The 13,914-nt window shown below is 34.4% G+C and overlaps 2 protein-coding genes across 4 annotated transcripts in view; one reads left to right on the top strand and one right to left on the bottom strand.

Annotated features, from left to right (window-relative positions):
- Window positions 1-1,625, bottom strand: part of LOC132701472 (lambda-crystallin homolog) — a 16,902-nt gene extending 15,277 nt beyond the window's left edge. For 2 of the 3 annotated variants that reach the window (XR_009618778.1, XM_060669413.1), the window contains exon 1: window positions 1,434-1,625. The gene's annotated coding sequence lies outside the window, so the exon portion shown is untranslated. Of the gene's footprint in view, window positions 1-1,429 lie in introns of all 3 variants that reach the window. The other variant, XM_060669415.1, reaches the window with a different exon arrangement.
- Window positions 712-13,914, top strand: LOC132701467 (phosphatidylinositol 4-kinase beta). Its single transcript, XM_060669405.1, has 10 exons — window positions 712-945; window positions 2,853-3,063; window positions 3,119-3,311; window positions 3,367-4,266; window positions 8,944-9,174; window positions 9,230-9,442; window positions 9,492-9,695; window positions 9,759-9,940; window positions 10,033-10,505; window positions 11,651-13,914. The coding sequence occupies exons 2-10, from the start codon at window positions 2,888-2,890 to the stop codon at window positions 11,833-11,835; spliced, it is 2,757 nt and encodes a 918-aa protein (XP_060525388.1). The 5' UTR covers window positions 712-945; window positions 2,853-2,887; the 3' UTR covers window positions 11,836-13,914.

The following is a 13,914-nucleotide window of genomic DNA, read 5'->3' as shown; positions in this document are numbered from 1 at the left end:
TACTCGCTGGGTTTTCATTTTAGAGTAGAAACATTTTGTTAATAATAAAAGTTTGGATTTTTTTTGTACAGGTTATTATTCAACTTTATAAAATTACAATTTATGTTTTTATCGTAGGTCATTTTATCCACAATCGCAACGAAATTTGGAATTTTAAGAAAGTTGATAACATCGATAATAATTTTGTGATGTAGCCCTTAACATTCTTATTCATCAATGAATTTCGTCTTCAAATGCCAATTGTCAGATTAGTAATTTACGGGATAAATTAATGGTCTGCTTTATATAATATACCTATGTTTATTTTACGCACCTAGGGGCTTTCTAAAATTTATGGCGGCAAATTAATTAACGTATGAAACGTACTATAGGTAAACAAGAATTTAAATAAGATTATGGGATTGGCGGAAATCTGCTGTACCACATACTTTCAACGAGAGGACGCTGCAAACGTTAGTCCTACGGCAGTGCCAAGTGTACAGAAAAGTAGGAAAAAACAAGAAATAGGGAACATGAAGAAGAAAACGGATTGAACGACTACACATATTTAATCAAACTGCTGTACTTAAATGTTTAACTATTCTTCAAGATTTCTTTTCAAATTAGTCCTCAACAAACTTGTTACGTATTTGTCAGTTATGGGTTTATGTTTACTTTTAAACTTTAATTAAATCGCGCGAGACGGCAACAGCGTCCGTTAAAAACGTTAGTGAGAGCAAACATGGCGATATGTTCGTGGCAGTAGTGAGTTTTGTTTTGGTATTTTTTGAAGACCCATTAGAGTGATTCGTCGCGAAATGAATGCTGGTGTTTTTCTTTTTATAGAAACGTCAAGCTTGTGCATTTTAAATTATACCTAGAACTGTTTTCGCAATTCGAAGTGTGCAGTGACGTTTATATCCTTGGGAGTGTTTATCCGACGCAAGGCAGCGAGTGTAATAGAAAGTAACTATTCTTTTACACAGTTCAAATAGAATATGCATTTCTAGCGGAGCCTACATGCCAGTCGAGTCAGTTTTGTGCGTTATTTTATAGAAAGTGCAGTTCTTGCAAGCAATGTCCATTTTCAATCTAAATTGGGCACACACTGTTGTCACACCCTAAACCCTATTATTTATTATGTAGGTACATTAATCGGTGTCAAGGGTGGGTAAAAAATAGAAACTTTTCGGGGTACGGCTAATTTTTAATTAATTTGGTTATTTGTATTGGACTAGTTTTGTTACAGAGATATTTGATTTGTTTACATTTTTGTTGACATAAAAAGAAATGGATGTCTGAAACTTTTGAGTAATTTCTAGTGCCCACGAAAAAGGATTACCTGTAATATTATCAATAAAGTTATCTACGTCCGTGGGTTATTACAGACGATTTTTACATTTTAGAGATTAAGATTGTTTGGGAAAAATATATTATTTAATCTACGTACTTACTTTCCTAATTAAGGTAGGTAATCGCTCTGTTTGCTTTTAAAAAATATGCAAAGCTGGTTGGAACCTCATTGTTTTTAGTAAAAGTGTGTCCTGAAAGATTTTTTTAGATACTATACATAACGACATACACTGTTAAATGCTTGTTAATTAAACCACAATAAAAGCTTTCAGAAACGATGGGAATTGCAGATGTGTTAATTGGTAGGTTTTGTTTGGTAATTGAATCAATTATTTGAGAGTTTTTAAATCAGCAGCACAATACAAAGTTACAAATGCGATCATTATCAAGGCAGGAAGTAAAAGTTTTTTTTTCTAGTCATTTATTAATACTAACAACCAAATCATTTATATAACTATTACGATCAAATAACATTATAACAAAGATATTAGATTCGCCGATTTGATGCCAAAAGAATTCGTTTTCGTTTGGGAAGAGGCCAGACATAATTGAACTTAATAAGCCATTGGTAACTCTGATGAGATGAGATATTTTTTACATTTAAATTGGTCTATGCAATTCAATATCTAGATTCACCATAAGCACAATATAAATATATACATTGCAATATTTCTGCGTATTTTTCAGCATTAAATTTGCAGAATCTTTCCCACACAATTCACGACCCAGTGAGCCATTCTCCGCGGAATTTGTTTTCCGAAGGCCGCCGGATTAAAATTGATAAGTCATGAATAAATTTAAATGATATGAAACACAAAAACTAGTTAAATTTTTTTGTTGAACTCGTCTACAAGCAATCAGTTTATTATCTTCTTATTTTAAATGATGAGATAAAGTTTACAGAATAATATAATATAAAGTTTTATTTGATTAACCAATCTTTTCTATAATTTTTGGACCTGCTTAAATATCCAGTTACTTGTTACAATTTGCAGATTCTGTTCTTATAAAATCCTTTTTTTGTCTTTCATGTTTATGTATTAATTCTTTATACTGCGATTCAAATTTTATCGCTGGTGTAATTGATACATCAACAAGCCTCAGTAAATCTCATGATGATCTCATTGCTGATCAGTAAGATATCTATAATCTTCCGTTACAGAGGTGTTCACTTGCAAATATTAATTACATTTATATATAAAACAAATATAAATAGTCGTTTTTAGAACAATTAGTGCTAAGATTTTTAATAAAAAACTTAGTGTATTCCATAAGGAAAAAACGAATTTGGATTTTTTTTTTATATTTTACAATGGCCATGTGGTTAATTTTACAGGCTTAAAATTTTTCAAAATTTGAATCAAACTGTGCTTATTTAATTCAATCAAATTTGTATCCTATAATTTAACTGCGTTGCTTTTGTTGTTCAAAGAAAAAACTCCAAAAAAAAAAATGGCGACGACAAATTTGACTTGTTTGTATTCCCCACCCATCTATGTATTCCCATTTCCATTTTTCAGAACAAACTCTGTATTCAGTCTAAAATGGCTGCAGAATGAGTAGTGGTTTAACAGTTTCACCCTCATCTGAAGTGAGGCCAATGGCTCACGTAAGAAAAACAAACTGCAGGGAAGTAGTACCTTCGGTTCATGGGCGCACGTCATCAGCCACCACGGGAGCCGGCAAGTCGCGGATAAGTAATCACCAGAGAAATTTGAGTCTAGACTTTCGGTAAAAGTGTCTTGAAGTTAACACCCACATAATAATTTGAGAATGCCAATTTTAGGTCAATGGGCATTCTCCTGCCACCTGTTAATCAGGTCACCACGGTAACTAATACTCATCTCACGTTGCACCACCGCAATCGATCTTTGGACTCCGCCCTTCAGCGGATTCCCGAGGTGGATGTGACTCCCAGTCCCGAATGTGAGGGTGTAATCGGTGCTGCTGTTATTAGCCCCGAGTCGTGTCCGATGCCGGTCAGGAATTTTTATTTACCTATTTGTCGTTCTCTTTGCAATTTTCTTCACTTAGGTGTCTTCTGCGAAACAAAGGGAGGAACTGACGTCCCTAGGTTCAGACGACAGCGGTATATTATGTGGATCTGATGTCGGTTCAAGTAGTGATACAACTAGAGAATCTAGTGTGGAGCATCTTTCCAATGAGAGTCGCGAAAGTCTAGATGAAATAACCAATAACCCGTCAGACCGAAAACAGTGCCAAAACAGTGATTTGGATAACAGGACTAATGTCGTTTGCAAAAGTGACAATAAAAAGACTATACCCAAAAGTACAGGCATGCTCCGCTTACTGGAAAGCAAGGTTTTTGATGTGGCGATGGCGATGCATTACCTCTTCAACAGCAAAGAGCCCGGCGTTTTGTGCTATATAGTCAACAAGATGTTTAGTTTTGAAGATGCGGAGGTGGATTTTTATTTGCCCCAGCTGGTTTGCATGTATATAGAGATGCCAGACGTTGCTGAGGTTATTCACCGGTACCTGATACATAGGTGCAGGCAATCAATCGATTTCTCTCTGAAATGCGCGTGGTTACTGGACGCCTACAGTACAGACCCGACAGTACCGTCTAAAAAGAAACCGCACGGGATCAAGCTGCGCCAATTAATACTATCGGATGAACTTAGACCTAAAATACAGAAAACTCTCCCCGTTATCTCTCCTACTACCGAGAAGTCTATAATAACGTTTCTGCGGAAGTCGCATCAGAGGTCTCAAAGCGATGCGTCGGCGTTGTTGAGTGTGGCATCCCCAGCGGTACCGCCAACTACAACATGCAAGAAAATCCCTTCCAGCAAACTGTGTTTTGGAGATCTGAGCTCTGGACATGCTTTTGACAATGGATGCCTGTGCTTTGAGAGCAGGCGGAGTATTGTCAACGATCTTAGGGGAAAAAAGACTGAATGTACCTGCCAAGTAAGTGATTGATTACTGCTGTAGCTATGCTGACTAATTTTGGTTTGTAATTGTAACTTCCAAATATATGCCAATACTAGAGATGTGTCTGTAAAAAACTGGCAGCCTTGCTTGTGAATTTATTTATTTATGTATTTAATCTTTCTTTAAAAAGACAGGAAGACAGATAAGACAGGAAGAATCACAGTTTTTGTATTTTCTGTTTGGTTTATTGGGACTAACACACTTTGCATCTTAAGCGACCTATACACATTCAGGCAAGTGTTAAGACTTGCCTGTATAAGTCTAGACACGCGAGTAAGTGCGAATATGTATAAGTCAAAACTCAAGGCGCGTTCAGTTCCAAGTGCTGCTCGAAGCGAATCAGATTGTGTCCGATTTTTAGCTAACTTCTTCTTGTTCTTCTTGTCAATATTTTGCAACTAGGCAGTCTGCCAGCTCGTTAGGGGAGTCCTCAGCTTGACGAGCAGAGCTCCTGGGAACTCCTGTCTACTTTTACCATTAGATGTTTTATTTTATTTACTTTGCTCAATAAAGAGTAAATTATTCGGTAATGGGGGTATCTTTTAGTAATACAAACATATGGGGGGAAGAGGGCATAGAGGTTGGATTTGTTGGAGATAATGGATTCTGAAAATATTACTGATAGATATTACGTTACAGTTTAATTTTATTAAAGTTTAAAAAGGAAATTATGATATCTGTAATCTTTTTATTGGGTTTAATTAGAACAGCAGATATGTTAAGAGGGGCTTTGATGCCCAGCTTTATAAAAGAGTATTTTTAAAAAAAGTATTTTTTGTTTTATGATATTAAGAATTTCATTTTTATCTAAGTCATCATGGAATATTTAGGCTTGTACCTATTTTTGCTAAAGAGTCAACAACTGAGTTACCTACTATGTCTGAATGTCCTGGGATCCAAGCTAAAATAATGTTATCATTATTATTTGCATCCACTATGAGTTGTTTGGTCGTAAGAGTTAGAAATTCTGAAGCGTATTTAATATTGTTGGTATTTAATTTTGTGATTGCACTGAGAGTCAGAAAATTTAAGATTTTTTTTCAAAATAACCGTAACCCCTTCATATATTGCTATTATTTGTGCTGAAGTTATACTTATTTCGTTTTGTAGTTTTGAAGAGAATTTGTAATCTATATCAGGAATGTAAACCCCAAGACCATTACTATTACTAATTTTAGATGCATCTGTATATACGAAGTGGAAAGTGTTTTTAAATTTTTCTGTGGCAAGATTGAATTTTTCTTTTATGTCAGGGTCAGATTTTTTTATACTTAAGTTTAATGTTTTTATAGGGGTTATTTGGTTAAAATAATCAAACTCAAAACAAGGCGGAATGACTTTTTTATAGATTTTATTCTGATACGGACTTAGATTTTCTAGAGCCTGGATGAGGTATGGGAGATTTTTCTGGTTGCCAAAACGGTCTTCGTGAATATAAAACGTTCTTAGCTTTTTAAGGAGGGTTACTAAGGGAAGATTCTTAATTGAAAAGGGACCCGCCAGAAATTTTGAGGCCAACCAGTTTCTTCTAAACTCGAGGTTAATTTCTCCCGCTGTCTCTGAGACTGTCGTATTGTATCTTATTGAGTTTGGTTTTGTTTTTTTTTGCTTGTATTTCCAACAATAAAGGATGAAAAATCTATATGGGATTTTATTAAAGCATTATATAAAATTAACGAGGTATGAGGATCAGACCCCCACCAAACTCTGTTAACACATTTAATTATGTTTATATTCTTTTTGGTTTTTATTACTTGCTGATTGATATAATTATCCCATCTAAGTTGATTGTTAAAAATGACCCCTAAATATTTTACTTCATTTTTAAATGGAAGGGGGTGATTTCCTATTTTTACAGGGAGAGGAGGAATTTCACGAGTACCCCTTGTGAACCAAACGCATTCGCATTTCTGAGGGGAGAGTTGAAGGTCGTTATTAAGTAACCATATGTTGATTGTGTTAAGAGACTGATTAATTTTAGAAGTCATAGATATGATATTGTTCCCTTTTAAGAGTAAAGCCATGTCATCCGCATAACCCAGTAATGTGAAACTTTCATCTAAGATATTCAAGAGATCTATAGTGTATATATTGAATAAAATTGTACTTAAAGGTGATCCTTGTGGTAATCCTGATGTGGAAAGGCCTGGACCAATATAAGAACCATCATTTCTTTTTGTATATAGGAGTCTGTCTTTCAGGATTCTAAAGATTAAATTGCTAAGCTCTTGTGGAATATGTAATGAGTTTAATTTGTTATATAGCTTATATATGTTAACAGAGTCATAGACCGATTTTATATCTAAGAATACTGCTAATACTGTTTCTTTTTGATTAAAAGCTAGATCGATGAAAGATGATATAAATGCAATGTTGATACTAATTCCCATTCCTTTTCTGAAGCCTGTCTGGGACCATTTAAATGATTATTTTTTCTAATTACCACTCTAATCTATTCTTAATCATAATTTCCAAGAGCTTGATATAGCATGGGTTTTAGAATATTTAAAAAGTTATATTTTTTCCAAGATTGCGGGAGAGATTGTCCTTCTAGGCATTGGTTATAGATTTTAAGCAGCCTTAATTTTATATTTAAGGGCAGATTAAGAATCATTTTATAAGTTACCTTGTCTAACCCAGGAGTAGATATATTTTTCTTAAATAGGGCATTTTCTAATTCTTGTAATATGAACGGGTTTAGGTCCTTTATAGGACTTAGAGTAAAGCCGGGAATCACATTATAAATTACCATTTTTTTTAAGATTTCATTACGAAGGTCGTCATCGAGGATAGGTCTATTGGAGTGTTGATTTATGCTTGAAATTTTTTTTATTTTTTTCCATACATATCTTGTGTCAGAATCTCTATTTAATGACGAACAGAATTTTATGAATTTATTGCGTTTTTTGAGTTTTAGTCTTCTTCTGGCAATTGCAATATATTTTTTTGCTTGTATATAGTTTTCAAGTGTAGGAGCAATTTCAAATTGTTTTAGCTTTTCCTTACGTTGTTTGACTATAACAGTACATTCCTCGTCCCACCATACATTCCCCGTTTTACCTTTTTTGTTTGTTTTCAAAGGGATAGCGATGTCTGCCGCCGAATTAATAAGGGTCTCTATCTCTTCGAAAGTCATATCAGTGTTGTATTGTAAAGAGTCTAATATAAGTTTGTCTCTATATAGTCCCCAATCTGCTTTTCTATAATTTCTGGCCGATGAAAAATTATGTACAAAAGAGTTTTTTGAGTAGGAGTCTCTATCTTTAATTACTGTCATAGTGGGAAAGTGGTTACTGTTGCCACAGTCCGGTAAGACTCTCCAGTTTGATGAATAAGCTATGTCACTACTGGCAATCGTTAGGTCTACCGCACTCATTTTCTGATTGGGAGGTTGAAGTAGGGTTGAAGAGCCATCATTTAGAATTACAAGCTCTTTGTCAAATAGGAAATCATTAATATGTTTGGCTCCATTGTTTGGAGTACAATAATCCCAAAGGGGATAATGTGAATTTAAGTCTCCCATCAATATAGAGGGACCCTGAACATTAGAATAAAGCTCCTGTAAAAATTGGGAGTTGATATTATTATTAGAGTTAGAATAAATGTTGAGATAAGATTAAGTTCATCAATTTTAACTATAATATATTGAACTTGGTTATGGTTAATTTTTTTTATTTCTCTGTATAAAAAATTGTTTTTTATGCAAGTTGCTATTCCCCCATATCCATCATCCCTGTCTTGTCTTATAATATCATACGATTTAACTGAAAAATTCGTTTCTTTATTTAACCAGGTTTCATTTAAAAAAATAATATTGGGATCCTGTTCCCTGATTAATGAGATTAGTTCCGATCTGTTTGAATTGATACTTTTTAGGTTCCACTGAAGTATTTTTAATTTTGAATTGAATTTTATTTGGTTATATTAAAATTTAATCAAAACAAGGATCGTCAAGATCCGTATAATTACTTAGGTTCATATAGTTAAGGATAAAGTTTTTAATTTCATGTTGTTTTTCTTCTGGTAAATTTAAGACTAGTTCCTTAATGGATCTATAAGTAGGGTTATCATCATATCGTTTTAAATTAGATGTACTGTAGAGCACTAACCTCTCTATCTGAACACCGAACCTGAACTGTTTAGCCAACTTCATTTTTCGCACAGCAGCAGGCCCCACCAACTGGTGAACCTCGAGGTTTACCTGAATAGTGTGTGGCCGCAATTCGTTTCGCACTTGCGCGCGGACTTGCCTGCATGTGTATAGCCCCCATTACACAAATAATATATGTTTGCTACCCATTGATTATACTCTTGATAGTCCTTAACTTCGTTATCTCACTGTTATGATAAGTGATGACAGACACAAATTACAGTAATTATGAATATAAAAAATTATAAATGCAATATGTACCATTGTAGCATTTATTTATTTTTTATTTATTAAGTTTATGCATTTTATTATTTTTCATTATAAATGTATACTGGGTTTCCTTAGCAGAAACATTCTTCATGAAATCGTGAATGAGAATAAATATTTTAAATATTTAAGGATAAATAATAATATAAGAGATTTCAATTACTATTATGCAGTAGACATGAATATGATAGCATATTTGAACTATTTATACATTACTCGTCATTGTTTGCTCACAGGCACCAAGACTGAAACCAGAACTAGAATTTATGCAAGCTCTAATCCTAATTGGTAAACTGCTGAGTTCAATTCCAACCAAGGAAGCCAAAACTACCAGGTTAATGGCCGAGCTTACTACACTAAACCTAAACTTGCCGGCGCGGGTCTGGCTACCCTTGAACAGCTCGAGTCCGCACCTAATTGTTAGGATACCGCCGCAAGTTGCCGCCGTACTCAATTCCAAAGACAAGGTGGAACATTCTAAAGTTGTCCTTTGCATTTGGAGGCTAACTATAGTGCTTTCAGGCCCCTTACATAATTTATATTGAAGTGGTTGAAGTGGAAGACATGTACAACACCCCAGTGCCCAGCAAAATAATGCCGACTTTGAGGCACACCAAGTCTGAAGAAAATTTGAAACACGAATCAATGTCATTGTCGTCCTTTAGTGTTTGTGGCACTTGTTATGATGATAACGATCCAGACTGGAGTCAAGAAGATGATGAAATATCTCAACAGGTAGCGCTATGTCCTCATTTTTTGGCACACGTCACATCCGTTTTTGTAGTATATACAGATGAAGAGGACAATAGACAGAGACACAATATCCCAAATGAGTCAAGATTCGAGCGATTCGGGGGTACCATCCATGTCTGTACCGGCAAGTGAGATCAGGAGAAGATTGTCGGACTTCTTTCATGAAGAAAAGAGCAGAAAATTCACCCACGATCCGGAAGATCCTTCTGCGGCTGTTTTAAAAGAGCCATGGCAGGTTAGCGCGCCACTCGAGTGTATTTATGATCCTAGTTAAAGATTTTATGTGTTACTATTCAAGGACAAGGAGCAAAGAATAAGAGAAACTTCTCCCTATGGTCATTTGCCGACATGGCAGTTGCTCTCTTGTATTGTCAAGTGCGGGGACGACCTAAGGCAGGAACTCATGGCTTTCCAACTGCTTCAGATGTTTAAGAAGATATGGGAGATTGAGCATGTTCCTTTATGCATACACCCATATAGGTATAACATGTTGTCAAAGTTTTAATTAAGATCCCTCAAGTTGCACCAAGCTTTAATCAAGAGTGTTTCTTAAATATCAACCTTATTTACAGAATATTAGTACTCTCTGATGATAGTGGCCTTATTGAGCCTATCCTCAACACAGTGTCCCTTCACCAAGTAAAAAAGCACTGTCAGCTTTCTCTCCTGCAGTACTTCAAAAGAGAGTATGGCTCAGAAACTTCAGAGGCCTTTCTCACAGCCCAGAAGAATTTTGTACAAAGCTGCGCGGCATACTGCCTCATCTGCTACCTGATCCAAGTCAAAGACAGGCACAACGGCAACATTTTACTGAAGAGCGACGGTCATTTGATCCACATCGATTTCGGGTTTATTCTGTCGACATCGCCGAAGAACTTGGGATTCGAAAAGTCTCCGTTCAAGCTTACTTCCGAGTTCGTGGAAGTGATGGGCGGAGAACATTCCGACATGTTTGAATATTTTAAGATTCTGATTCTGCAGGGGCTTGTCGCGGCCAGGAAGCATCACGGGATGATCATCGATTTGGTGGAGATTATGAGGCTGGGTAAGTTTAGCACAATATATAAAAAAGAAACTTTTGTTCATAGACGTTTGGCTGGTTTTGATTGAATTGAATTGTAAAAAAAAGTTCACAATTCACAAAGTTTTTTAAAAACTAGGTTAAATCATGCGCAAAACCTTGTCCAGCATTTTTAGTCCTTTGCGACTGAAAGTCCGGCAATGTTGTAGTGAGTCTTTTAAACAATTTATAAGATATCAATTCTATATCTTTTTATCAATTTTTGTTACGTTACGTTCAATGAAGATCGGCAACAATTATGGCAAATTCTTCTCTATTTTGAGCTTTTCTTAGTAATGTGTCCAATCCGGTCCAGTCTCTGATATTCTTCAGCCAAGAGCATTGTGGACGTCCAGGACCGCGTTTTCCCTCGATCTTACCTTCTATTATGAGTTGAAGAAAATTGTATTTATTATATCTCATATGTTTTTCTTTTCTATATTGTACCGAGAAGCATTCTTTGTTCGCTCGATGTAGAACTTCCAAATTTGAAACGTGATCAGTCTGCGATAGGCCCACATCTCAAATGCTGCCGGCTTATTCATTGTGCTTACTTTTTATGTCCATGACTCATCACCATAAAGAAGTGTGGCGTTCACCTAGCATTTGATGAGGTTATGTCTTGTGTAAATGCTTAGATTGTTGTCTCAACGAAGGTTTCGCATCTTTAGGAAATTTGTTCTTGCCATTTCGATATGTGCTCTTATTTCTACATCGACTCTTGCTATTGGTGTTCTATCTAAACTTATGAAGTTAAGGATGCTCAGTAGTTTCTTGTTTTTGATGCAGTCGAAGGCTTCTGCGTAATCTGTGAAACACATGTACACTTCCTCCCTCTGGTCTCTACACTTCTGCAGAAGTACTGATTGTGCAAACAAGACTAGATATATCTTAATCAAATCATTTTGACACGATGTCTAATCTATTCTTTACCGGACACACTGTATATTGTCAGAGCAACAAATATATAGCCATAGCATGAAAGCCATTTAGAAAGTTTTTAAAGAACTTGATAAAAACATACGCCGTTCAAAATAATGTTCTATTTACATTCATAAGTCTATCGCACATTTTTGTCGTTCTAAGCTGATCAGTTAGAATTAAAAATACCGAGTAAAACACAATTCTAGGTTCCCAGTTACCATGTTTTAAATCAGGCGCGCCTGCCGTCCAGCATTTAAAGAACCGGTTCCACATGAATATGACTGAGGAACAGCTTTGTTTAGAGGTTAATCGTATGGTTGAAGGGAGCATACATTCACTGTCCACGAAGCTCTATGACGGCTTCCAATACTTTACCAACGGAATTTTATAATCACCAAACTTAATGAAGTACATGTAACTTATAAACTAGAATATTAAATCATACTAGCCCGGGCGAAAGAGTTAAGTTTCTAATAAATAATTTTGAACTTTATACATATACTAGTAAATAATGTTATATAATGTGAGATTTAAATGAATGTTTAAAGTGACCTTCGTAATTGATTTCCATGTTTTTGCCTCGGAAAAGATGGAGAAGTGTCATGTAAAGTAATTTACATACGTAAATTAGTAAAAGTGAGTATATATGGACTGAACAATTGATCGCCTTATTTATGTTATCCGATGAATGATTGTAATATATATATTTATAATAAATGCTCAAAGTGTAATACTTAGAGAATGATACTGCTTTCCTTTTATCATAATTTGTGACGGGACATTAGGAGCACGTCCATTTTGCTTCTTTTGATAAAATTTTAGATTGTATACCTATGCTGTGTTTATAAAAAAATACTCAAAAAATTTTTAAACGCAATCAAAAATGATTTGTTGCTAAAGTTCCTACGAAAAAATTTATTGTAAAACTTTTGGCAAACCACTCAAACTTAACAAAATTATAAATAGTCTATACCTTTTTTTTATATGGTAACCATCATTTTTGATAAAAATTATTATTAGAAAAAGACGCGTGTACTCATCTTTGACATATCATGTTTACTAATTCGTTAATCGCCGTTACATTCCAAGTCCAAAACAAAATCATTCTGTTGATGGATTGGTATTCTTTTCTCCTCGTAATTAATTTGGTTTCAATAAAAATCTCAAGCCAAGTCTCATCTCTTTTATTAATAAAAATGCTATTGTTAATATACCATTGTGGAATATAATTCTGTTTAAAGTGTCAGATTAAATAAAATATTTTCAAACAATATTAAGTGTGTATTGTCCATCCAATAAATTGAAAAATAGATTTGTAAAATTGTAAATAGCAAAGTGACAAAAGTCTTCTTGTTAAGTAATATTAATTTAAACTTGATCCACTTTGTAAATAAATAATTTTAAAATTATATATGTTTGAAAACATGGCTTTGTTTTCCCTTTTTCCATTCAATATTTTTTATGAAAGACTAAAGAGCAACCAAAACCTAATGTGGTCATGGGGCCTTGCCTTTTAATTAAATTGAATGTAGGCAAATTATTTGAGGCTGTAGTGTTAAGAGAAAACTTCAACATAAACCAAAAATGTGTGTTTTTGTAAAGGAACTGTGTTAATAAAGTCATTGCACTAATTTGTTAAAACTACTTGTTATTTCTTAATGTTTCGGTTAATTGTGTTACTTGTGTATCTCCAACCATTATCTGAAACGTTAAGATGTAATTCAAACAAAGGTAATGAAATTTTTTCAAAATTTACTTCATTAATTAGTATATTAAAACAAATTTTAATGCTTTTAATAGCAACATTGAATATTATCCAATTACAATGATTAAAAACGGGTACTTGTATTTTAAGATGGGTTTATTTATTTATTAGGACAACATAATAGCCAATTGTGCGTATTTTGCATTTAAATTTAATAAATAAGTTTATTTTAGGGAAATCAGTTCTTGGCGTTTAAATATTATAAAAATATCACGTATAACAATTCTATAAAAAGTATAATAGACAATTAACACCCATAACAAAAGCCTTTAACACAGAATTTTTAATTTATAAAAATTTGAAAAATAACTTAACAAAAAATCCTACAGGATGCCTTCGTAAAGAAAGGGTCTGGACTAGTCCATTATCCTCCAGGTTTGTTAAAATATTCAAACAGTGGAACAATTTCCAAATAAATTGTCATAAAATGACGACTGATTCTTCTAACGGCTCCAGCAATTATCTTATACGGGATATCCGAGCCCATTCGGCCTGGTTACCAGCGTGAATATAAGACATCCGGAAACCGTGTTCACATACACATCATGGAATAACATCACAAATCCATATACATCCGCATAAGACGAACACTATTTCCCAAATTTATAAGCACTGCGCCTCTATCACTTCAGATAACAAATATACAAAACAGAATTTGGTACCGGGCAGGAGCAACGTCATGTGCAATGGTTCCGTCAGAATCCT

Source organism: Cylas formicarius, unplaced genomic scaffold (genome assembly GCF_029955315.1).
Source record: "Cylas formicarius isolate icCylForm1 unplaced genomic scaffold, icCylForm1.1 PGA_scaffold_4__25_contigs__length_36172078, whole genome shotgun sequence".
NCBI classification, from domain to species: Eukaryota; Metazoa; Arthropoda; class Insecta; order Coleoptera; family Brentidae; genus Cylas; species Cylas formicarius.
This window is presented reverse-complemented; position numbering and strand designations above follow the sequence as displayed.